The 24029-nt window shown below is 42.9% G+C and overlaps 2 protein-coding genes across 2 annotated transcripts in view; one reads left to right on the forward strand and one right to left on the reverse strand.

Annotated features, from left to right (window-relative positions):
- The window catches only part of cog5 (component of oligomeric golgi complex 5), a 108315-nt gene extending 92061 nt beyond the window's left edge, over positions 1-16254 (forward strand). The window contains 7 exon segments of the mRNA XM_056275577.1: positions 3017-3079; positions 6942-7045; positions 7429-7666; positions 13183-13259; positions 13907-14037; positions 14659-14764; positions 14964-16254. Coding sequence (XP_056131552.1) covers positions 3017-3079; positions 6942-7045; positions 7429-7666; positions 13183-13259; positions 13907-14037; positions 14659-14764; positions 14964-15090 — 846 coding nt within the window. The 3' untranslated portion in view covers positions 15091-16254.
- A 36-nt stretch (positions 16255-16290) lies between these two features.
- Positions 16291-22784, reverse strand: ndufa5 (NADH:ubiquinone oxidoreductase subunit A5). The gene is made up of 5 exons (XM_056275578.1): positions 22710-22784; positions 21112-21156; positions 20346-20462; positions 16967-17032; positions 16291-16496 (listed from the first exon to the last, which is right to left on the reverse strand). Exons 1-5 carry the CDS (start codon positions 22728-22730, stop codon positions 16395-16397), a joined length of 351 nt encoding a protein of 116 aa, XP_056131553.1. The 5' UTR covers positions 22731-22784; the 3' UTR covers positions 16291-16394.
- Between the last annotated feature and the right edge of the window lie 1245 nt (positions 22785-24029).

Genomic DNA, 24029 nt, shown 5'->3' on the forward strand with positions numbered 1-24029 from the left:
ATTGTCCCTATAAGACCCAGTAGTAAATGAACAGTAGTGTCTTTAATTATCCATGGTTTCAATTAGTTTCTGTTGACTCTGTAATATGTGGGGCTACAATTGAAGTTTATTACTCAAAAATTAATGTGGAAGATGTGAAAATACTTGAAGTTGAATTTGCATATGAAACCGATCATTGGTTTCGGTCGTTATGCCACAGTATTGTTTATAAGGGTGGGGATACCTGCAGTCAGCTGAGACTGAAGAGGTCACCTCTCAGGATCAGGAACAATTTATTGTCATTTCTTTTGTGTACTTGTGTACACGAAAGAAACAAAACTCCGTTTCCCCTAGCCCACAGCAGTGCAACACAAAAGACAAAAACACAAATTCCAAATTTCCCAAAAACGACACCACCAAAGGCAAACAAAAACAGAGAGAACAAAGGAAAAAACACACACACACACACACACACACACAAGCAGTTAACAACACAGTCCACTCAATGCAACACAGTCCAAAAATTCCGCTGTCCAGAGAACAAACGCCAGCCAGGATGACTGTCGAACTGCCCGTCTGCATGGGCTAGCAATTAGCTTAGCCTGCCCCACATCCGCGTCCTGTTAGACCGCCTTCGGTATTACCTCTTCGGGTGCAGCTCCGGTCAGGGCCGTGGTCCCTGGGCCCACAAGACGCAGCAGACCAAGCTCCCCCAGCTGATCTGGCGCCAGCTCTCCCAATCATCAAACGAAGACGAAGACAAAACAAACTTAGACGCAGACGTGGACAAAGACACTGCATGGATGGTACTGGGTGAGGCCGCCGCAAACCTAAGTTCACGCCGCCATCTTCCCACACCGCTACTGGGTGAGGCCGCTGCAAATGTGAATTCGCACTGCCATCTTCCCACCACTCAACTTTCACATAGATGAGTGATGAAACGTTTCTCTCAATACATGTTGTGTTCAGATGAACTGATTCAACTTCCTGTGATTTCCTTACCTGGAATATTGAGCATGCATCAAGACACGTTACGTTTGCTGGGGTTCCTGATGTGAAAACCCGAAGGCCATGCTGTAAATGGTCCAGGCAAACATTTACAGAAAGTTGCAAACTTTCTCTCTGTTCATTTGTCTGCCCGTCTTTCTCTGTTGGATTATATCTCTCCATCTCTCTTTATGTCTGTGTATCCATCCCTCATTGTGTCTCTCTGGAAGTTTCTCATCACTTCCAGCTGTCGGTCCACATCTGTATCCGTCTAGCTACCAGAGAAGTTAGCTTGGTAACTGATACAGAAATAGAACTACTTGAAAATCCACAACTTATGGAGATAAATGTAGTTTTAAATGTGTAGCCCCTCCCCTTTTCTCCCCAGTTGCATCTGGCCAATCAACCCGCCCTCTGAGCCGTCCCGCTCGCTGCTCCACCCCCTCTGCCGATCTGGGGAGGGCTACAGACTGCCACATGCTTCCCCTGATACAGGTGGAGTCACCAGCCGCTTCTTTTCACCTGACAGTGAGAAGTTTCTTCAGGGGGACGTAGCACATGGGAGGTTCACGCTATTCTCTCCAGTTCCCCCTCCCCCATGAACAGGCACCCCAGCCAACCAGAGGAGGCGCTAGTGCAGCAACCAGGACACAACCACATCCGGCTTCCCACCCGCAGACACGGCCAATTGTGTGTGGAGGGACACCCGACCGAGCTGGAGGTAACAAGGGGATTCGAACCGGCGATCCCTGTGTTGGTAGGCAACTGAACAGACCGCTATGTGACCTTGACGCCTCTAAATGCGTAGTCCTTGCGAGCGTGGCTCCTAATCGTAGATGAAACTGGGGTTTGTACGTTAGAGATGTATTCCTCGACTGTGTGTAGACTGGGAATTTTGAATTACTCAGGCAGAAGAGTCCCGTAGCGTAGACACACCGTCAGTCCCTTTCACCTTCTGTTTCTCTTTTTGTCTCCTTTTCTTTTTTCTTTTTCTGTCTTGCTTGACTTTTGTCTCTTCAGCTTCTCTCCTTCTCTGTCGCTCTCTTTCTCTCTCTCAGCTGCTTACCCCCCCCCCACACACACACACACTTCATTAACCCAACAAACATCCAAAGTAAATGCTGTTCAGGGTCAGGAAGGATGAGATGGGGCTGTGGGGGTATGTGGTATTTGGCAGCAGGGGGGTAATATTAGGTTGAAGGTTAGTGTGAGTAGACAGCGTGCGTCCTTACAGTCATTAAACATCGCCCGACTTTGCCCTGACCGCAGGGGTTCACGGCAGCTCCCTCGCTTCCTCCCACATACAGCTAAGACTTGAAGACGTGAAATAAGGTGTGGTTGCTCCACCTCCTCCATTATCAAGATGTGTGGTGTGTCCTGCAGCTGCAGCACAGCTGGCTGTGTGAAAGAAAAGAAAAACAGATTACCATTCAGTATTTGATTGTCTTTTTTTTTGCTGTTTGAAGATAGAGTGAGGATGTATAGATCAGGGGTTCCCAAACTTTTCCATGCCAAGGACCCCCAAATAGCATTAGCTTCTGGCCGACCCCCCCTTTTTCCAAAATGTCTTTAAAAACCCACTGACGATACTACAGGAAATGTAATAAAGAAAAAGAAAAAAAAACTTCTGAATATTCCTTATTTTTACTAATGCAATAATAATAATAATAATTACATTTGTATTTCAAATCTTTAATCATTACATTAGATTCAATATTTCTGTTTTCCATTATAAGCATTGCTTGTCAGTTTAACATTCAATAACGTGTGTGTGTGTGTGTGTGTGTGTGTGTTTGTGGGATTGAGAGAAAGAGGAAAGAGAGAGAGCGCATACTAGTGGGAGAGATGGGCGATATATTGTATATTATAATTTCCATCCATCCATCCATTTTGTAATGTGCATAATGATAATGCCATTTTTTTAAAACATTGTTTTTACATTTTCCATCATCTTCCCTCCAAGCTGGATACATCCGTTACAGCTTACCTGGCCACCCTGACTCCTGCTTGTGCTCTTGTTGACCTTTGACCCCTGTGTGTCACCCTCCAGGTCATCTCAGGTTTGGGGTCTTGCCCACCAGCAGCCGAACAGGCCCTTTCTTCTTCACTGGAGGTATCGCATCAGCCGAAAACAACATCAACACACACACACACACACACACACACACACACACACACACACTTGTATTTTCACACCATCTTGCCTTCTGTTGTGCAACATTGTAAAGGGTTGAATGGGGTTCATAAAGCGCTAGATTGTGCAAAATACTTTAATCTGTCCATGTTGATTATACCCATATTGCACCACTAGCTGTTTTTTTTAAACAATTTTACTGGTTGCTATGCCAACTCTTGCGGTAACTAGGTAACGACGTAGAAGTCTCTCTCGTTTTCCCCTTATCTGTGTCATTTTGTTGGAAACTTGCGGCACCGTGTTCCCAGATGTTGAGGGAGGTTGTCTCCCAAATGGAATGGGGTTCGGGTTCGACCCCCACTGTGCAGCTTTAGCTACTGAAGTGTCCTTGAGCAAAATAATTAAGGGGCGGTGCACAAGCGAGCTGATCCTGTGTGCCCACCAGAGGGCTAAAAGGAAAAATCTGCCCTTGATACATCTACCCATCCATCCATCCATCTATAATCCAAACCGCTTATCCTGTTTGAAATAAAGACTGAAGTATTAACTAAACTTTTTAATGTAACACACCTGCACTGCGAATGATACTTGGCTGTGCCATTACTCCCAAAGTGTTGGTGAGTGTTGCTGCACTAGTGCAGCCTCTTTCTTTTCCTCCTTTCTAAAGGCTAATACTTCTGCATGCCCTTTCACTTTAAACACACACAAACAGGTGTGTGTGTGTGTGTGTGTGTGTGTGTGTGTGTGTGTGTGTGTGTGTGTGTGTGTGTGTGTGTGTGTGTGTGTGTGTGTGTGTGTGTGTGTTATACCTGTACCTTCACCAAAGGGTAGTTTTTCCTTTGTTGTCTTTGAGCTCAGAGGGAAGATTGGAGTGAAGATCAAGTTATCTGCTGCCAGCAGGGAACACACACACACACACACACACACAAGAGGACAAAAGACAGTGCAGCTATATGTGACAGTCGAAGATGAGAACACACACACACACACATATGCACACATACACACAACACACACACACATACAGGCAAGCGGGTGGGCAGGCATACTGAATTTCCATTGATCTCGCAGGAGACGGAACAGACGATTAGAGGATCACACTGGCGGCACCAGTTTGCACTTACATGTATGGCCGCACACACACACACACACACACACACACACACACACACACACACACACACACACACAAAAAAGACTGGAAGAAAGAGTGAAACAGCGACACACAGACATCATCAGGCACACACCAACACAGCCACAGCTGACATATACCTTTATCACTGCATGGCATATGTCATTCAGTTGGTCAGTTGTGTCACACTTCCTCAAATAGCTTCTGGTCATCTGACTCTGAGTTGCTGTGGCAACGGGGATCCCAGAAGACAAAGATCTTGATTTCCTACCCTACTCTGGTCTGGTTTTACTGTGAGGATGCAACATGGCTGTCCTGAGGCTTAGGTCTGAGTTTGGGGTTCATAGAGTGTCAGAGACTAATAACAAACTGAATTTTTCCTGTTGGTGCTCTGTTTCTGAGTGTCGGCCTGGTTCTGTGCTGAATTTCTGAGTAATTTTCATCATTGCGGCCGTCAACCAGTTAAGTCCAGTGTAGTTTTAGAAGATTTTTCGTCCTGTTTAAAATTGTCGATTTGTTATGATTTGGTTTATGCCACATAACCATGTTGTTTTGTCTAATGAGGGAAAGAGACAGTGGATTGCGTTGTGGAAAGCAGATTGCTTCCCTGCTGAAGTGTCAGTGAGCGGCACACTAAATCTCTGTTATCTTCAGGGTCACCGTGTTCTAGGTGACCCTGACCTTTGACCTACCTGTGGAAGGGAGCAAACAGATCAGTACAGTCAATGCCACTCTCTAGATAATTGAGATTATACAGACGTCAAGTCAATTTTATTTGTACAGCTCCAATATCACAAATTACAAATTTGCCTCAGGGGGCTTTACAGCAACACAACATCCTGTCAGTAGACCCTCCCATCAGATAAGGAACAACTCATGTAGTTATATATATGTAGTCTCTCTAACCATTGTTCTATTCAAATTTTAAGCAAATTCGATAGAAATTCAGATATTGCAAATATTGCTTTTCTTTCAGCTGGCTTAAATAAGTAAATATTCTACTCATATATTCTGAAACATTCATAAAAACGGTCAATTGCCTTTGTAGAAATTCAAAATCTTTTTTTTTTTTTTTTGCATTTTGTTCATTGACACTGCAGCTTATACCACATTCAGCAAGTGTAAAAACGTTGTTGGGAAATGAGGAGTATTTATTTTTTTCGATATTTCAGCAATACATTCAGTTCTTCGGTAGCACTTTCTATGACACCATGTCTATAGTGCATTATAAACACACTTATAATGTTATAATCTGCTTATAGCACTGTATGATTATAGTTATAAGTACTTATAAATGTTTATTATGCTTTATAATAATAATCATGACACATTACAAAGCATTTTATAATGACTTATAATGTCAAGTATCTCATAATACTTCATAATTGCTGGTCACTTGCTAACATACCTTTTGCAAGGATCATCGTGTTTTATTCTCATAGTTGTAATACATTATCATCATTTTATAATGCATTATAATTACTGTTATAATGCATTATAATGTGATTATAAGTTACTCTAAGTCGTCATTGGTTTCTTTAAGTAATGAAATTCCTGAGGTATAGACAGATATAATACATTACAAGCTGGTTATAAGTCACTATAAGTCATCGTTGTTTGCTTTAAGTAAAGTGAAAGAAATACAACAAAAATGACAAAATCCATTCAGTAGCTCTCATTATCTGAGGACCAGTACAGGCCTAGTGGTATGGTGGCACAGTGGTTAGCGCGGTCGCCTCATAGCAAGAAGGTCCGGGGTTCGAACCCTAGGGTTGTCCAACCTTGGGAGTCGTCCCGGGTCGTCCTCTGTGTGGAGTTTGCACGTTCTCCCCATGTCTGTGTGGGTTTCCTCCGGTTGCTCCGGTTTCCTCCCACAGTCCAAAGACATGTAGGTCAGGTAAATCAGCCATACTAAACTGTCTCTAGGTGTGAATGTGTCAGCCCTGCGATGGACCAGTGGCGTGTCCAGGGTGTCTCCCCGCCTGCCGCCCAATGACTGCTGGGATAGGTTCCAGCATCCCGTGACCCCATTTGGGATAAGCGGCTTGGATAATGGAATGGACAATACAGGCCTCCAGACGCAGGCAGGCCATCACCACCACTAATTCTGGGTCCAGCTGCCTGAGTCCTCCTGTAGCATCAGCTAGTATCGGTTAGCTATTTGAGCCAACGCCACTGAGTAGTATAAAGCGTATTTGACTGAAATCTGTTCAGTTGTTTTGGAGACATCAAGGTACTTATAATACATCACGTAACATTCTGTATTTGTCAAACAACAGAAGAGCTGCCTACATTACTAATGCATGCATTTATTATCTTATTGTAATTCTGTCTTATAAATGATTACAGTGCATTATAAAATTATTATAATTATCACACCTATGACAATTATAATACACCATAATCCTTGCAAAAAATGTCAAGTGACCAGCAATTATAAAGTACTATGATACCCTATGTCATTTTAAAATGCTTTATGATGTGTTATTATTGTTAGAAAGCATGATGAATATTTGAGTGCTTATAACTATAATTGTACGTGCTATAAGCAGATTATAACACACTATAAGCAAGTTTATAATGTATTATAGACGTAGGCGTTATAGAAAGTGTTACCAGTTCTTCTAATCCAAAATGTTCCATAGAAATACTGAAGCTTGAGGGTAACACGGGTTGGCGTGTCTCTCTGTAATTCTCTGTCTCTTTCAGGGCGTCCACACTCTGATGAGCAGCGCTGTACAGCTGCTTCTGCAGTCGGTTAACGACTCCATAGAAGCCATCATCATCACCTTACACCAGGAGGACTTCTCTGGGTCAGTACATCTCAGGCTCATTTTCTCCCAGCGCCATTTGGTAGTTACATTTACAACGGACCGATTCCAAGCTTTCTTTTTTTTTCCTTTTTATATCCATTTCTAAAACCAAAAACAAATATGCAGGCTAGATGAGAGAATAGATGTGATTGGATGAGTTATTGCTGTTGCGATCACAGCCATGTCTCACGGGGCTTGTCGGCACTAGATGAGAAAATCTGTCTTCTGTGCGGTGGTCAGCTGCACACATGCTATAGAAATTAGCATGTGACAAAGCTTTCCCTAACTAATGATCCTTTCTTTCAGTAGTTATAAAGGTCAGAATTGGTATTGAAAGTGATTATGTGGTTACCGAGTCCCACTGAGACGGTATATGTCCACAGGCCCCTGTCTAGCCCCGACAAACCGGATGTGCCGTGTTCCCTCTACATGAAGGAGCTCCAGGGCTTCATTGCCAGAGTGATGGCCGACTACTTCCGTCACTTCCAGTGTGTGGACTTCATCTATGAGAACACCGAGTCCATCGCACGGAGGGCCATCGAGCTCTTCCTACGGCACACCTGCCTCCTGCGCCCGTTGGGAGAGGGAGGCAAGATGAGGCTAGCTGCCGACTTTGCACAGGTGAGGATCTATTAGCACACTCACACACAAGTATGCGTACATGTACATATAGATGCATACAACTAACCAAGGTTACACACACACACTCACACACACACACACACACACACACACACACACACACACATTCTTGTACTTCTATCTTTGTGAGGACCCCTACCCCTCATTGAGTACATTAATTCCCTATAGCTCTCGACCCTAAACTTAACCATCAGAGCTACATACCTACCCTTAACCCTTACCCAGACCTTAACCTAATCCTAAATCAAACCTTAAACCAAAATCCATTCATCCATCCATTATCCTGCTGTCAGGGTCGCGGGGATGCTGGAGCCTATCCCAGCAGTCATTGTGTGGTAGGCGGGGAGACACCCTGGACAGGCTGCCAGGCCTCACACAGGGCACACACACACACACACACACACACACACACACACACACTGTTTAGGTCATTTTCATGTATTTTCCACTTTTCACTCGCGCTTATAGCAAGTGTGTGTGTGTGTGTGTGTGTGTGTGTGTGTGTGTATGTATGTATGTATATATATATATATAGCATTTTTTTCGGAAACCGTCAATGATGTTGGTAAAAGTGCTAAACCAACATATATATATATATGGCGGCACGGTGTCGTGGTGGTTAGCACGGTCGCCTCACAGCAAGAAGGTCCTGGGTTCGAGCCCCGGGGTAGTCCAACCTTGGGGATCGCTGGGGATCGCCCTGGGTCGTCCTCTGTGTGGAGTTTGCATGTTCTCCCCATGTCTGCGTGGGTTATGGGGGAGTATGGGGTACCAGGGCAGGGCAGTTGCTACAAGCCATCTGGTCCTTGTATTACCAAAGTGAGAGCTGTGTCCACAATCTCGGCACAAAGTCAAACATGTTTTCGGTGGGTGTCGGACTCTGCCTAGGTTGTCCCTTGTCTCCGATTCTGTTTGTGATATTCATGGACAGGGTCCCAAGGTGCAGCCAAGGTGAGGAGTGTGGCCGTTTTGAGAACCTCAGAATTGCGTCTCTGCTCTTCGCAGATGATGTGGTTTTTTTGGCTCCATCAGATTGCGACCTCCAGCACGCACTGGGGCGGTTTGCAGCTGAGTGTGAAATGGCCAGGATGAGAGTCAGCACCTCCAACTATGAGGCCCAATGTTCTCTACTGGAAAATGGTGGATTGTTCCCTCCGGGTTGGGGATGAGTTGTTGCCTTAAGTGAAGGAGTTCAAGTATCTTGGGGTCTTGTTCATGAGTGAGGGTAGGATGGAGTGGGAGATTGACAGGCAGATTGGTGCAGCATCAGCAGTAATGCAGACATTGCATCGGACCATTGTGGTGAAGAGGAAGCTAAGCCAGAGGGCAAAGTTCTCAATTTACCAGTCAATCTTCGTTCCAACCCTCACCTATGGTCATGAGCTTTGGGTAGTGACCGAAAGGGTGAGATCGCAGATACAAGCGGCTTAAATGAGTTTCCTCCGTAGGGTGTCTGGGCTCAGCCTTAGAGATAGGGTGAGGAGCTTGGACATCCAGAGGGAGCTCGGAGTAGAGCCACTGCTCCTTCACGCTGAAAGAAGCCAGTTGAGGTGGTTCAGGCATCTGATTAGGATGCCTTCTGGGTGCCTTCCTTTGGAGGTTTTCTGGGCACGGCCACCTGGGAGGAGACCACGGGGTAGACCCAGAACTTGCTGGAGGGACTACATGTCCAATCTGGCCTGGGAATGCCTTGGGATCCCCCAGCAGGAGCTGGAGGGCGTTGCTGGGTAGAGGGACATCTGGAGTGCCCTACTTAGACTGACTGCCACCGTGACCCGACCCCGGAGAAGTGGCTGATGATGAGACAAGTTCTTTTGTTTCAATGTGTTCATCACAAAATGAGCAGTGGTTGTGATGTAGACCAAATCGATATCTTGAAAACTCTCCAGAAGGATATGTTAAAGAGTTTTAAAGTAGACTTCTTTTGTTTTGGTGCAGTTGGAAACTTGGGGGGGGGGTGATCGTTCTTAATTTCTTAGTTTCATTTTTGGACAAGTTAAAAATCTAAAAAAAAATCTTTACTTCATTTACCAGCATGCTTTGTGTCTTAAACATTTCCCGTGTGGGTGTGGTTTCCAAACATGTGGACCAATGGGATGTATTTGTTATTTGATGTTTTGTTATGGCCAATGATATGATGTGGAGTATTCTGCCCGCGAAATCGCGGGGTTGCAACGGTCGATCTCCTCGAAAAAAAAAGGGGAGCTGGAAGATTGAGCCGGACTCCAAGGAGAGAGGTCGCATTTTTTTTTATCTCTCTCTCTGCTCCCCCGTTTGAGTGCTCGTTTCGCGGAGACTTTGTACACAGCCGTGTACTGGTCGCATTTGAGGACCCGAGGGTTGCGATTCGCCCACGGTCGGGTGCTTGCTGGTGGGGTTTGTTTCGGGTCGGATTGCTTCGTTTCCCACCGGAGGACCATTGTCTTCGCCGGGGTTTTCGGAACGTTGCGACTTGTGGACATCTTGCGGACAAAGGCCCTGCCGGGGAGCCGACGGCAAGCACAGCGCCGACCATCGGAGGCCCTGCCGGAGAGCCGATGGCAAGCACAGCGCCGACCATTGAAGGCCCTGCCGGGGAGCCGACAGCAAGCACTGCGCCGACCATCGGAGGCCCTGCCGGGGAGCCGACAGCAAGCACAGCGCCGACCATCCTCTGAGCTACACACAGCCTCCCGGTCGTAGGAGCGTTTGGTCGTGAGTAACTTGTACAGAGCACTTACACACACACCCACGCACTTTTGTCTCGTCGCCTGGGCATCATAGGGTGTCTGTCTTGCCCTGCGCTTAGAGAACTGGTTTAATGTGCACCAACGGGCCCCAACAGAAAGCGCTGGGTATTTTGTATTCTTTTGATACTTTCCTTCTGTGTATTGTGAACGGTTGTCACACCCTGTGAAATTTTAATTAATGTTTAGTTGATCAACAGTACCACTCTCGTGTGGTACTCTCTGTTTTCTCTCTCTCTCTCTCTCTCTCTCTCTCTCTCTCTCTCTCTCTCTCTCTCTCTCTCTCTCTCTCTCTCTCTCATTATAATCCAATAAATCCTATTATTATTAATTATATTTCGGGTGTATTGGCAGCTCATTTACTTTTGGAGTGCTGGTAATAAGCGTGTACGGTACTTTAGTACACAGCAGGGTTACTCGATCTGCCTTAACCACAGGTTTGTGCCTTAACCACAGGTTTGTTTAAATTCTGGGAAGATACACCATTCACTAGCCTTAGGTAAGTGTAGTATTTTCTCAGTGGAGGCACCGCGCTACTACACTGATAAATATCCTGGTTAATTATTTCGATTATCATTTATCACTATTATTGTCATTAGTGGCACTAGCCTACTAGTGCACAGGAGATTCGGCCAGCTCAACATTCCACTGCTGAGAACTCAGGATCCTGTTGCGCCATTGGATTTGCTTGTAACACTTTAGTAACTGGTGGCATTAGGATGTTGTCTTGTTCAAATGTGCTTGGCGTTGCCCGCCAGTGAAGAAGGGGTTACACAAGTATTGTAAAATTGAGTTTCTGTTTGATGAAAAGGATATAAATCTTTGCCAAAAGCTGTCTGAATTGTGGTGTTGGGCAATTTTAAATTGGTAAGAGCATGTCCATTGTCACGATGTCTCCTAGTTCAGTTCACTCAGTCATTTTCTCCCAAAGCTTCAGTCAGCCTGTTGTCTTTCCTCTTTTATTTTGAAGTCCTCATCTGTCTTGTCATGTCAGTTCCTGCCCCTGGTTTTGTCATCAGTCAACTGCTTTTATCCCACACCTGTCCCCCATTCCCTGAATAGGTCCTATACTGCCCTGGTTCCCCTGTTCCCTTGCCAGATCATGCCATTGTATTAAGTACTTGTGTATTCAGCCAAGCTATCCAGCGTTCATTAACTCTCCTTCTACATGTGTTCTGCCCGTTTCCTGGACCTTGCTTCTCTTGTCTGCCCCTTGTCTATCTGGTCACCTGTCAGACCGACTTCCTGTGTACTGAGCCCTGCCTGCCCTCGATCATTAAACTGATGATTACTAGAATCTTCCCGTCTGCAAGTCTTGCATTTAAGTTCTCATCTGTCAGTTTCCCTGGGAATCGTTGCAGTCCATTCACCAAGAATTTAGGAAAATGCGGATTTACATTACTTTGATATAAGTTATCCATCCATTATCCAAACCGCTTATCCTGCTCTCAGGATCGCGGGGATGCTGGAGCCTATCCCAGCAGTCATTGGGCGGCAGGTGGGGAGACACCCTGGATAGGCCGCCAGGCCATCACAGGGGGATATAAGTTATAAGACATCACAATTATAAATTGTGGGATTGTTTTCATAACATTATCATACTCTTTTTGGTCATTTAAGTTACATTTTGAACAAAACAACAACAAAAATCTCAATGTTTCCGGTGTTTTCCAATAAGTGCATTACAGATCATATTCCTTTCTCTAGTAAATTTTAATAAAGCTTTATTTCTAAATATCACATACCTGCAATTCCACAGTGGGGTGCTATGGGGACTAAAATCATGTTTATAGATCATTTTCCAATATAATACCTGTTGATGACACGCGGATGATTAGCAGGGAGCTTTTTTAGGCCATAATCACATGTTAGAAGGATGTTGATGCCTCCTGGTTTCATAAAAAATTAGGTTTGGAATATGAAACCATAAGCTGTTTTTATTTTTCAAAAAGGATCTTAGCCAGCTGTGTCAGTATTAATGGGTTTTAGCCCTCCTTCCTCGTACTTTTTAACCATGATTGCTTTCCTAGTAATGTTTTTCTTCTCCAAATATCGTCAGGTTTATAGTTTTTTATTGCATTTGGGAAGGATATAAGGAGTGAGCTGGGTAAACCAATCTTGAAATGCACTCCATTTTTGCAAGAAAAAGATAGCCAATGGAGATGTGTCTTTGAGACTGCATTCAGATAAGATTTACATTTATCTAGATTATTCCAAATGCTGAGATTATCTAGTGTGTTATTATCCTCTGTAATGTGTGTGCCTTGGTATTTAACAGTTGACTTAACAAGGATATTGTGAATTAGCGTCAGAGGGGAGTTACGATTTGATAGTCATTCACATTTTTTAAGGTTTAATTTTAAGCCAGATCGGCACAAGTGTAAGTGCCTGATGCATGGGTAACCCAGCTGTGCCGCCGCCATCAGAAATGGACGTCGCTTCACATGATGGTTCAGAGGCCATCTCATTTCTCTCAAAACACTTCCTTGTTTCTTCTCTCCTCATTTTGCATCGCTCCGCATATCTCTGGTGGGGGGGACTTGGACACAAGGAAAAGATGCAAGTGAGGGAAATGTGGATGTAATTAAGAGACTTTATCTACTCAGAGATGTTTTTACAGGCTGAGTAGAGCTGGCCGGGACTCAGACATCCGCGTTAATCTGATGCTGCTTTGGATTCCTGATGATAATGATCATGTCTGTACTCTCACCTCTGTGTCTGCTGTTGTGTGTCTGCTGTTTTGTGTGTGTGTGTGCGTGCTCTCTTCAGATGGAGATGGCAGTAGCTCCTCTATGCAGAAGGGTGTCTGACTTGGGGAAGCCTTACCGGATGCTGCGCTCCTTCAGGTATGTTGTTTCATCCTCCTCACATGACAGTGAACGCACAACTGGAGTCCATCTCAGTTCACATCTTGCTTTCAGAACACAAACCCAAGACTGTTCCAGTAATATTAAGAGGAGTGAGAATCTGTTTTTATCCCTTTTCTTATTTGGTGCCATGCAGAGAGAACACAGCCTCCACGTATCTTCTAGAAATTCCATACTTGTGTTCAAGAGCATTTTACCTCTACAAAATGAGACATAACGAAAATGGCTCGCTAAGAAAATCAATCACAACAGTCCCATGCAAAGCTTATTTTTTCTATCAATTTTTTTCCCAAAAAGAAAAAAAATCTTGGTTTTATTTGTTGTTTGTTTGGATTTTGTTTCATACAAAAAGTTATTGTTTTTAACAATACGTTTAAAATGTAATGTTCCATTTTAACATTTCATACAAAAAATTGTCAGGATTTGTCCATATGTAGAAGTCTTACAGATAACCTGGTTCAATTAAATTTGAGTTACTGCATGGCCATAAAAAAATGTCATCTCACAGGCGTATTTTGTTTTTTCTTTTACGTCTTAGTTTCATGCTCAGTACAAGAGTAGACTGACAGCTCAAGTACATTTTATTCCTTTTTAAAGTATGTGTGTTTGTGTGTGTGTTTTTCCAGGCCCCTGCTGTTTCAGAACAGCGAGCTGATCGTCAGCAGTTCAGCTGTGGGAGACCTGATTCCTTACAGCACACTGCTGCACTTCCTCCTCACCAGAGCGCCACCCGAGCTAAAGTCACCTCACCAGGCACGTACACCCACTCACCAACCACCCACGTGTCATATACACGAACATTTATAAATGTACAACTAGTAAATAAAGATATGGTTTTTCCTATTCACCCATTTGGTCCCATCAGTGTTGCGATTCACAACACCATCCATGCTGGCACCCACTACGACTGCTTACCCGACTCCTCTTTCTACAGTTTATACTACCTTCACGACAACATTAAGCCATGTTAACACCATGGCTCCTCACTATTTTTTGATTAACACCCAGCGAACCTGAAAGCAACACCAGGATTTGAAACGTGACCCTCAGTACTGGGACCCAAGTGTTTTAGTCCAGCATGCCATGTGAGCTCTTTACTGCCTCACTAGTTTCCTTTGATTCTGTTTCCTCATATTCAGTCTTATACAAGTCTCAATGATTCAATTTAACTATTTATGGTTGACTGCTGAAATAGGCTCCAGCATCCCCGCGACCCTGAGAGCAGGATAAGCGGTTCAGATAATGGATGGATGGACAGACATTTGAAATATTGAAATTAGGCACAGCACTGGAGTTTCCACTAACAGAGTAGGACTTGTTCTTCTAAACTTTTGTTGGACTTGAGGATTTTTTCAGTCATCCATCGATGTAAGACGAGATTAAAACCTCTGTCTCACCTTACAGAGAGCAGAGTGGTCCATCGCCCGGTACTCCCAGTGGCTGGACGACCATCCCTCCGAGAAAGACAGGCTCACCCTAATCAGGTACCCATTTCTTTTTCTTTTTTTCTTTTTTTGTACAAAAAACCCCCTCATCTTTGTAGATGAATAATTCTATTTTTATGTTTATTTTATGTGTGAGTAAAGCTGCTAATTGTTGTGGATGATTGGCCTCTAGTGGCTAAACCTGTAAAAGACAAGTTTTCTAGTCTGCATTTACACATTTCTTCCCCCTGTCTCCCAGGGGAGCGCTGGAGGCCTATGTTCAGTCAGTGAGGGCTCGACAAGGGAAAGAGTTTGCGCCCATCTATCCCATCATGCTCCAGCTGCTGCAGAAAGCCACCAGTGGTCCCCAGGAGCCCAGAGCCTGAAAACAGGAAGAATCCCACGGCGCCTCACAAAGGGAAACACTCGGCAGCAAAATGTTGAGGTGTGACGCGTTTGTCCTGCCGCGGCCCAGCGGGGGCCATTAAATGACATTCCCCCGTTTTAGTGGCTGAATGTCTAGATTTTTTTTTTTTGTGGGCTTATTTTTGTGCTTAGATGATCTTATTACAAGAAGGTGTCTGGGAGAGGGCATAATCTGAAATAATTAACTGAGTAGTGAGTTTGGAATAAAGATTGCAGTCTTTTTCCTGATCTTCCATCTTATTTTTTATTACTTTGCATTGGGGTTCTTTTCCATTGCAGACTTCAAAGATTATAGCACAACAGGAATCAGTAGAATCATGTATTGCAGTTTGATTTTTTTTTTTATTGAGTTTTAGTACTCATTAAAAGCATAACTATTTGCTCATCCATCCATTTGTGGTCTGAGTACTTTAAGAAGCTAATCAGAAATCTCAGAGTTGGCTGTTTATTTAAAATGGAATTCAGATTTGAAAAGCAGTCGGTAACCCTATAATTTACAAGCATTAATTACATAGTAATTGAAGTACTTGCGTAGTAATGTGAAGAAATTACATGTCTTACCCTGTATGTGGGCTATACCACTCACTGTAACAATTAATTCCCATATATTTACCCACGAAATGTCTTTATTCTGCTTAATTTTACAATATAATTACCCAATACTTCCCAGTAATTCTACTACTACAACTTGTCATTATATTGATTTATTTCTTCACATTACTTCGTAATTAACGGCCTGTAAATTATGGAGTTACCACCCAGTCTTTCATAATTCTACAATCTGGAGCCAGTGAGGTCTTTTAAATGAGTATTATAAGACAGTTCGATGGTAACTTTTATATTTATTTATTTTATCACTGATTACTTATTGGACCAACAGAATCGGGTTACTCCTAGTTATTTAGATCCTGCAGAATTAGTTCCCAGCTACATTTAATTTTGGTTGTGAATACTACACAACTACTTTAAATATACAGCTTAACTAAAATATATCAAATGTATACAAATATATTAAATACATAATTTCTAATGTGTTTGCAATAAAAAAATCTTGTGTTGAAACTGTTCCAACTTACCTTGCTGAATTCCTGAAAGCAATTTAAGCTATAAAAATAAATTGAATAATGAGGCAGTTGCGTCTTGAGAAATAAATAGGGAAATCACTTCCAGGTCTTTTATTTGTACATTACATAGTTGGAAGCAGGGCACGGATCACACACATCAACACAAATAATTATTACATTACTAGTATGCAGAGGCGAGTTTAGATGGGCCATTTCCACTGGTTAGGAGGAGGTTCCTCAACTAGTGGCTCCCAGGGCTTCCACTCCGCCATCTTCCTGGACAGAGTCAACTCACACTCCGCCTGCCAACACCCAGAGAGTAATGGAGGGAAGAGATTTGACAACATGCATAAACAACCACTTCTATGTATGGTAAGGGTTGAGTCTGCACACACACACGTTTCATAGATAAAAGAAAATTGAGTTGTTTGTTTTAATCAGTGGTTTCTGGATTTTCAGCCATCAGAAAGTGTAAAGACTGCAATGTGAGTAGTATTTTGAGATATTAAGAGTTTTGGTATACTGCCGCTACAATACTTGTGTAGGGCAGTTGCAGGGAAGGGGACATTTTGACAACTACCACTGTAAAAACCACAATATTTTATCTCATTGTGCAAAAGAAGCTGATGCATACTGCATCTCTTCTACAGTTAAAAACTGACTTTTTTTTGAGCCAAACATTTTAAACACATGAATGGATCATTGGTTTGGTAGAATGTATGTCACAAATTAACTCAAGACTTATTTATTAATGACGTGATAATTAACTGACCTGGAAAATCACCTCTTCAATCTGTCCACCGTTTAATTTCTTCTCCAGCTTCTCCACATCAGGCTCCTTTCAAATGAAGCAATTCATTGGTTACATAAAAAAATAAAACAATAATCAAAAACATTCTCATCAAAATCAAACATTTAGCTGCTGATGTCAACTTCTGCCCTATTTAGTGTGTTTCTTCCATCTAGCCATCCATTATCTAAACTGCTTATCCTACTAAGGGTCGCGGGACGCTGGAGCCTATCCCAGCAGTCACTGGGTGGCAGACGGGGAGACACCCTGGACAAGCCGCCAGGCCATCACAGGGCTCACACACACATTCACACCTAGGGACAATTTAGTACAGCCGATTCACCTGACCTACATGTCTTTGGACTGTGGGAGGAAACCGGAGCACCCGGAGGAAACCCACGCAGACACGAGGAGAACATGCAAACTCCACACAGAGGACGACACGCAACGACCCCCAAGGTTGGACTACCCCGGGGCTCGAACCCAGAACCTTCTTGCTGTGAGGCAGTCGTGCAGCTCGCGCTAACCACTGCGCCCTAGTGTTTCTTCACACGTCTAATACTCTTATTTATGCATATATAACATACACTTTTCTGGACTTGCTTCCGTCACAGGAAATAAGGGTGCAAATAACAGTACAGAGGTTCCCCCACATACAGCAAATAATTGCTGACTCTTAACATTACTATTCCTGCCACTTGTAAACCCTTCACTACAAATCTTAACATTGCCCAGGTTTTAAAATATAAATACTTAAACTTGAACGACCGGGATTTCACTCCTACCTAAAACGACCATGGGTGGTCAAAATGACCGTCGATTTTTAAACTATAGTCTGTTAAGATAAATACCCACTTGCGATATTAATATATTACATGTGTTAGTATGTCTGTTATGAAACTGACACCAAAATTCAAATTTTAACAACTCTTAATAATATTTTTCAAACAATTTAAAATGGCCGCTGTTCGCGGTATGTACTGCAACGCCGCGGTGGTAGTCATGGTGCGTCTGTAACCAGGCTGGTGTAAATGGACTAACAGGGCTAAGCCCTCCCTATCTTTTACAATAAAGATTAGAAAATTATTGTTTAAAAAAAACAACCTTAGAACAGATTATTTTAAGTTTTAGTGGAACCTAAGAGCAGCAACAGCACTAAATAGTCACAAGAAAAACACAAAATACGTCTACAGCCCAAACACAACTGCATCAGCTTCCACTCATCTTCGTGTTACGTGAGTGACAGGTGTTTGGCACACCTGCTTGATTTGCTGATTATATGAGCTAAACGCAATCAGCCCACAGCCTTGTGACCAACGACAGCACAGACAGCGAGAGAGTGGGAAGGAAAGTGAGCGACTGTGGCAATCAATGGCGGCCGCGGGCGTTAGCATGAACGAGGTGGCTTATTTACGTTCTCATCCATTTTCTACAACGTCTTCGGAGGAAAAATTAAAAGTGACGAGACAGGGGACACATCGTCCAAACGGCGTTCAAGTAACACAAAAGAAGTTTTTTGTTACTTGGTTTCAACGAAAGGACTGGCTAACGGCTAGTGTAGCTAAGAATTCACTTCTGTGTTCCCCATGCTAGCTTTTTGGGGGAGACGCGGCTTGGACCCAACATGAATTGTGGATCTGAAACATTTATTCGACAAAATGAGGAAACATAAATGCAGCACAAGTCACACTACACTGGAAATGGCGTAAAGCTATCGATGCTGGGTAAAGTTAACCTCGCCTGTCAACCTGATGAGGACCACCGCATTTCTCTACAGAGACACAACGAGCTGGTAAAGACAAACTGCCATTCATTATCACGGATTGTGGACTGTATTAAATGTTGCGGGGCACGTGAGCTAGCTCTGCGGGGTCCGACGAATCTCCGACTTCACTCCAGCGAGGCGCGTTTCTGGACCTCGTTGACCGGTTCTCTTTTTTGGATATCCAGTTAGCCGATCACCAGTCAAACACACAGGTTGCCGCGTACACGCCTAAGACGAGCCAAAATGAGTTGCTTGGTTGTGTGTTAGCTGTTTATGGACAAAAATTGGCTGATGAAATATCGCAGGCACCATTTGTGGCAGTGCAAGCTGATGAGACAACCGACGTGTCATGTGTAAGCCAGTGTGTGATTGTGCTCAGGGAACAATATGAGAACAATCTTCAGAGCACTTTTTCTGAAACACTGAAATTAACACAAATAGCCATCACAACCCCCATGACATCTGCAGAGTCGGAGAGGCGTTTCAGTACACCCAAGAGGATCAAATCATTCCTCCCAAGTACTATGGGACAGGATAGGCCGAACGCCCTGGCTATGCTGTCTATTGAGCGGGACTTCATCCAAAAATCCCCGGACTTCAGTGACGTGGTGATTAACCTGTTTACATCACAGAAAGGTCGTCGATGTGAGCTTCTCTTCAAATAAGGTAGGCCCAAGCCTATAGACCTCTTAAAAGACCACCAGACACGTTTAGCTTTCCTGTCTACATATTGCTTGTCTCTCTTCTATAATTACCGTTGGTTTTGCTGTGCTTACCAAATTGTTTTATTCGGGACATGTTTGACAATGTGTTGCAAAACAGTTGTGATAAAAAACAGTTGCAGTATTTATTGGCAGTCGTTTCGGTTGGGACACGTTTTGTTGTGCATCCTTAGGTGAGCCCTTTTCTGACATTGTAGGCTACAATGATTCTGCATTCTGTTCTATCATGTAGCATATCATCCCATCCTCCCCATGCATATGTTGTTCTTGTTAAAAATGGCATGTGGTAATGTGTACAGAGAAAAATAGTCAAATGGTGTGTGAGTTTTTTGGCATCAGGCCATTCTTATACTTCTCTAGAGTGTTGTCGTTGCTCTAACTTGGTATCTCAGATGTTACGTTGCTGTTGCTGCAGTGTGAACTGTGGATGGGTATACTATATTTGTTAGCCCATCCACCCAATATCACCACCAGCCGTCACTGTTGGCAATATTCAAACATCAAATTCAGACTTTCTCTGCACTGCAGAATGCTGGTTTTTATAGGACAGGGCAATGAACTTCGCGAAGGAAATGATGCAACTAAAACACGCCATAAACGGTGACATAACGCGCAAATTACGAGACGGTCATGTTATCGTATCTGTTTTGTGCGATTGATCTAAAACTAATTTTAATGCAATTTTAGGATAATTCAGGAAGGGGTAGGTCTACCCCCCCCCCCCAAGTTATTAAACTTAAAAATCCAAAACGACCGTCTTGGTCTTAAGAGTGTACATTTATGTCTTCGTTGTGAGACAGATATGATGAGAGGCTTTTTTTATGAGGCGATCTACGTCAACACAAAAGGACAAAAGGCTGGGTCTTGTACATACGGTTTTGACCAGGTTGAAGCGCTCGTTGACCAGCTGTTCTGTGTACTTCCTGTAGGCGGCGTCCTGGGGTATGTTCTGCAGGGAGACCAGGATTTTCGAGTAAAGGCTCTTCAGGCGCTGGAGACAAAACAGACTATTAGTAATGGCTATAGTGCTTCACAGCTGCCGCCACTCTCGCCTTACATTAACCTCTTTAGGGAAAACGCCTGAACTTAACCCCTTATGGTGTCTTTCGAGAAATGTAACCACCAAAAGATATTTTTGACATGAGCAGCCTCGGAGGAGCCATCTACTGAGGAACTAAAGTGCCTCTGCAAAGAAAAGAGCGCAACGACATTTTCTTTACAGCTAAGTGGTTTGGTGAAGTTATCTTGGCCAGTGTAGAAATTATATCTAGTATTGATAGATTTCCATCAGGTAGAATATATCTTGCATGTCTATATTTTTTTTTAAAAAGTGATTCAAGATTTAAATCTCACTTTAAACAAAAGTGACATCCTTTAGGACTGAAGCTCACAACTTTGACTTTAACACCATTTACACTCTTACAATACTAAACTGTAAGAGGCTGTCAGCTTAACGTCCAAATTCTATGGATCTGATGTGGAAAGGTTTGGCCGGTTAGCATTTTATTTTAAAGTTGGCAACACATGCCCTTCAGTGTTTTTCAATGCACTGTCAGTTTTAGTGAAAACCAATGAGCTGAATATCTAGGTGCACATAACTTGGTAAATAACTCTATATGAGTGGTTTTTGAGCCACTTACATCTTGAGGATGCTGGGCCACCGCCAGGCCGACCAGACCTGTCGTCTAGAAAGAAGTAGAGGAGAGAAATGTTAGGACAGTTACTAGCTCAGCGGTCACATCTACATCTTGACTACTTCAAGGTTTTTGCCTGCCTGGTGTTATACAGCTGTCTCTGACCACCTGAAGGAAAGCGGGATTGCAGTTATGGTGGGTAAAATACAATCATGATTAATCTTGTTAGGTATTGTGCATTATCAAATCTTTATTTAAGGAACAAAACGACTGCTACCCACATCAAAATACTATCTAAAATTTTTTTTCAATATTGTCTACGGCATTATTCTATATTGTTGACGAAGTTAAAGTTGTGAAATAAGAATACAGATTGCAAACTGTTCTAACAATTGTGTGACTGTAGATTCAGGTGCACAGAGTGACGTTGGGGGTATATTTAGGTATAATCTCTTTCTAGGCATTCGGACTAAATACAAATGGTATGGTAATTGGATTGCATTTATATAGCGTTTTTCTAGCTGCAAAAGTCACTTTTTTTGCAAGGAGGACCCAAGGTTCGAACTGGCAACCCTCCAGTTACCAGATGACCTACTCTACATGACATGTTTATATAGACATGTCACTTTGGGTTAAAGATGTGTCCTTAAAGCAGAATTTTAACATACACTCGTCTATAAATGCATCCCCAACACCTGATCAGGACCTTCATGACAGCTGCACAGAACAATTAAGAATGCAGATTCACACCGTGTTAACGCTTATACAGGGATCATGTAATATTTCACTTATTCTTATTGCTTACATCATTTGTCTCATGTAAGAGAGTCAGAACTGAGTCAATCTAAGGATTCAGAGTTTCCTAACAGCCGAGTGCCCCCTTTTTTGACTGGAAAAACCATGCCTTGGAAGTTGGCAATGAAAATGTGGTTTCTGGAGCGTATTTTACAGACGTATAGGTAACTAGTTGCAGTAACCCTTTTATCACTATGCGTCCATATGAGTCATTTCTTCTGGACTTGTGCAGAACACTTTTTGACCCATTTCTGTATAACCGCTACAAGCGTCTGAGATTGTGGAATAATTAGTTAATTCTTACGTTTACACAGAGTTTCTAATAACGAAAAAACAATAACTTGAGAATTGCCAGTGTGATCGAGATGATTGTCAAAGTTTATAACGCTGTGAAACAATACGTTGTTACTGGACAAACTTGTGTTGTAAAAGCGTTAACGGTGGTCTGCTGCTCAATAGCTGGATAATATGTGCTCAAGCTTAATCATGCAAGCCCAACACTTTATTAAAACATGTGTGATCCGATTAAACAGTTGGGTTTTAAAACGACTCTTGCTAAGCAATTTTTAATCAGAGAAACAAAATCCAGCTGGGCTTGAATCTCTAACAACTACACACGCCTGATTACTAATCGGTGCTACAAGCTAAGACGTTAGCATAAAGGTTAACGCGGCCTCTGTTTAGTCACCGCCGTCAACAACCGATTTAAAAAAGTTTAGTGCTACAATGCAACGTCTGTACTCCGTCGATGAGAACAAGCTTGTCCGCAATGCACACCGATAAAACAATAGCATGACCTCCACTCGTACCTTCTTGAGCACTCCGGCCATCCTTCACTGTGCGAACAGCGTCAGCCTTCACGTTTTCCGGCCACTAAATATGACGTCAACGCGTTTTAAGCAACTGCGTTTATGATGGCGCCCCTTTCTGCTGAATGATTGCGTCCAGAGTGGGTGGAAAAACTCGAGTTTTCATAAATTCTGACCTTACACCAAGTTATCTTTGGTAACAGCGGTAAGAACTCGTTGTGAAAGTATACGTTTTTCTTCTTGTGAAGTTTAGTTAGTAGGAATTGTGTATTGTTAAAAGATTTGCCAATATGAATTGGCTGCAAGGGTAGAATATAGTACAATTAGTTTCGGACCGGATTACAGAAAGGGTGAAGGCCGGTTATATAGTGAAGGTTAGGACTAGGATGATGGCCTGTTTTGGAACCACCAACCCTCTTTTGTAAATAAAGAATGGGATTTGGCGTTAGGTTCGCACAGCACAATATGGGGGTTGTTCCACATGTAACTATGAAAGTGTGTGTGTGTGTATGAGAGAGAGACAGGAAGAGACTACTTGTGCAATTTTTTTATTCTCAAAAGCCAGAGCATACTTACTGACACACACACACACACACACACACACACACACACACACACACACACACACACACACACACACACACACACACACACACACACACACACGTTACTCAGTTTAGCTGGTCTGCCAAGGCTGGAAGGTCGTTCACTTTCAACACAGTTGACTCACAGCATCGGCAATATTTCAACAATGAAGACACGTTTAACCTTGTCTACTTGGATTTGATGGGGAAAAATATTTCTAAATGCTGTCCATTTTATGTAAAAATAAAATAAAAAAGCTCATTCAACATCTGTAAATTACAACGCGTGTAAACTCAGTGTTATCTCTTCAATCAAAAACTCACTACCGTGTTTATAAACCCTGTGCTTAAGTTACACAATTTCTTGCTATAAATGTTAATGGAAAGGTAGGTGTGGGTGAAGGTGTTTTCAGGGAACTAGGACTTCATTGATTAAGTATGGATCTCATTTTAGAACAGAATTTATCAGATGTTCTTACTCAATAAGACCGTTCCAATAGCTCCAAATTGAACAGGCTAATATCATGCAAACAAAATGCAGACGAAGAACCTATGATCTCATTATCGCTTAAGGATGATGCTTTAATTCTGAGGGTGGCCTCTACTACTACATTTACACATTAGAGTTTTTAAGCCTATTGGGGGAAAATATAGTATTCATTACTAAGCCCCCCACCACCAGGATGTGGATGAGGTCACTTGGTTGTTCCTGGTTCATCTTCCAGTAGCTGTGATC

Source organism: Lampris incognitus, chromosome 3, assembly GCF_029633865.1.
Source record: "Lampris incognitus isolate fLamInc1 chromosome 3, fLamInc1.hap2, whole genome shotgun sequence".
Taxonomy (NCBI): domain Eukaryota; kingdom Metazoa; phylum Chordata; class Actinopteri; order Lampriformes; family Lampridae; genus Lampris; species Lampris incognitus.

Coding starts and splice junctions, on each gene's coding strand:
- ndufa5 (XM_056275578.1), bottom strand. CDS start 22,730: ATGGCCGGAGTGCTCAAGAAG. Junction 21,157..22,709: donor TGGCCGGAGTGCTCAAGAAG/GTACGAGTGGAG, acceptor ACTTCTTTCTAG/ACGACAGGTCTGGTCGGCCT. Junction 16,497..16,966: donor TTGAAGAGGTGATTTTCCAG/GTCAGTTAATTA, acceptor GGGTGTTGGCAG/GCGGAGTGTGAGTTGACTCT.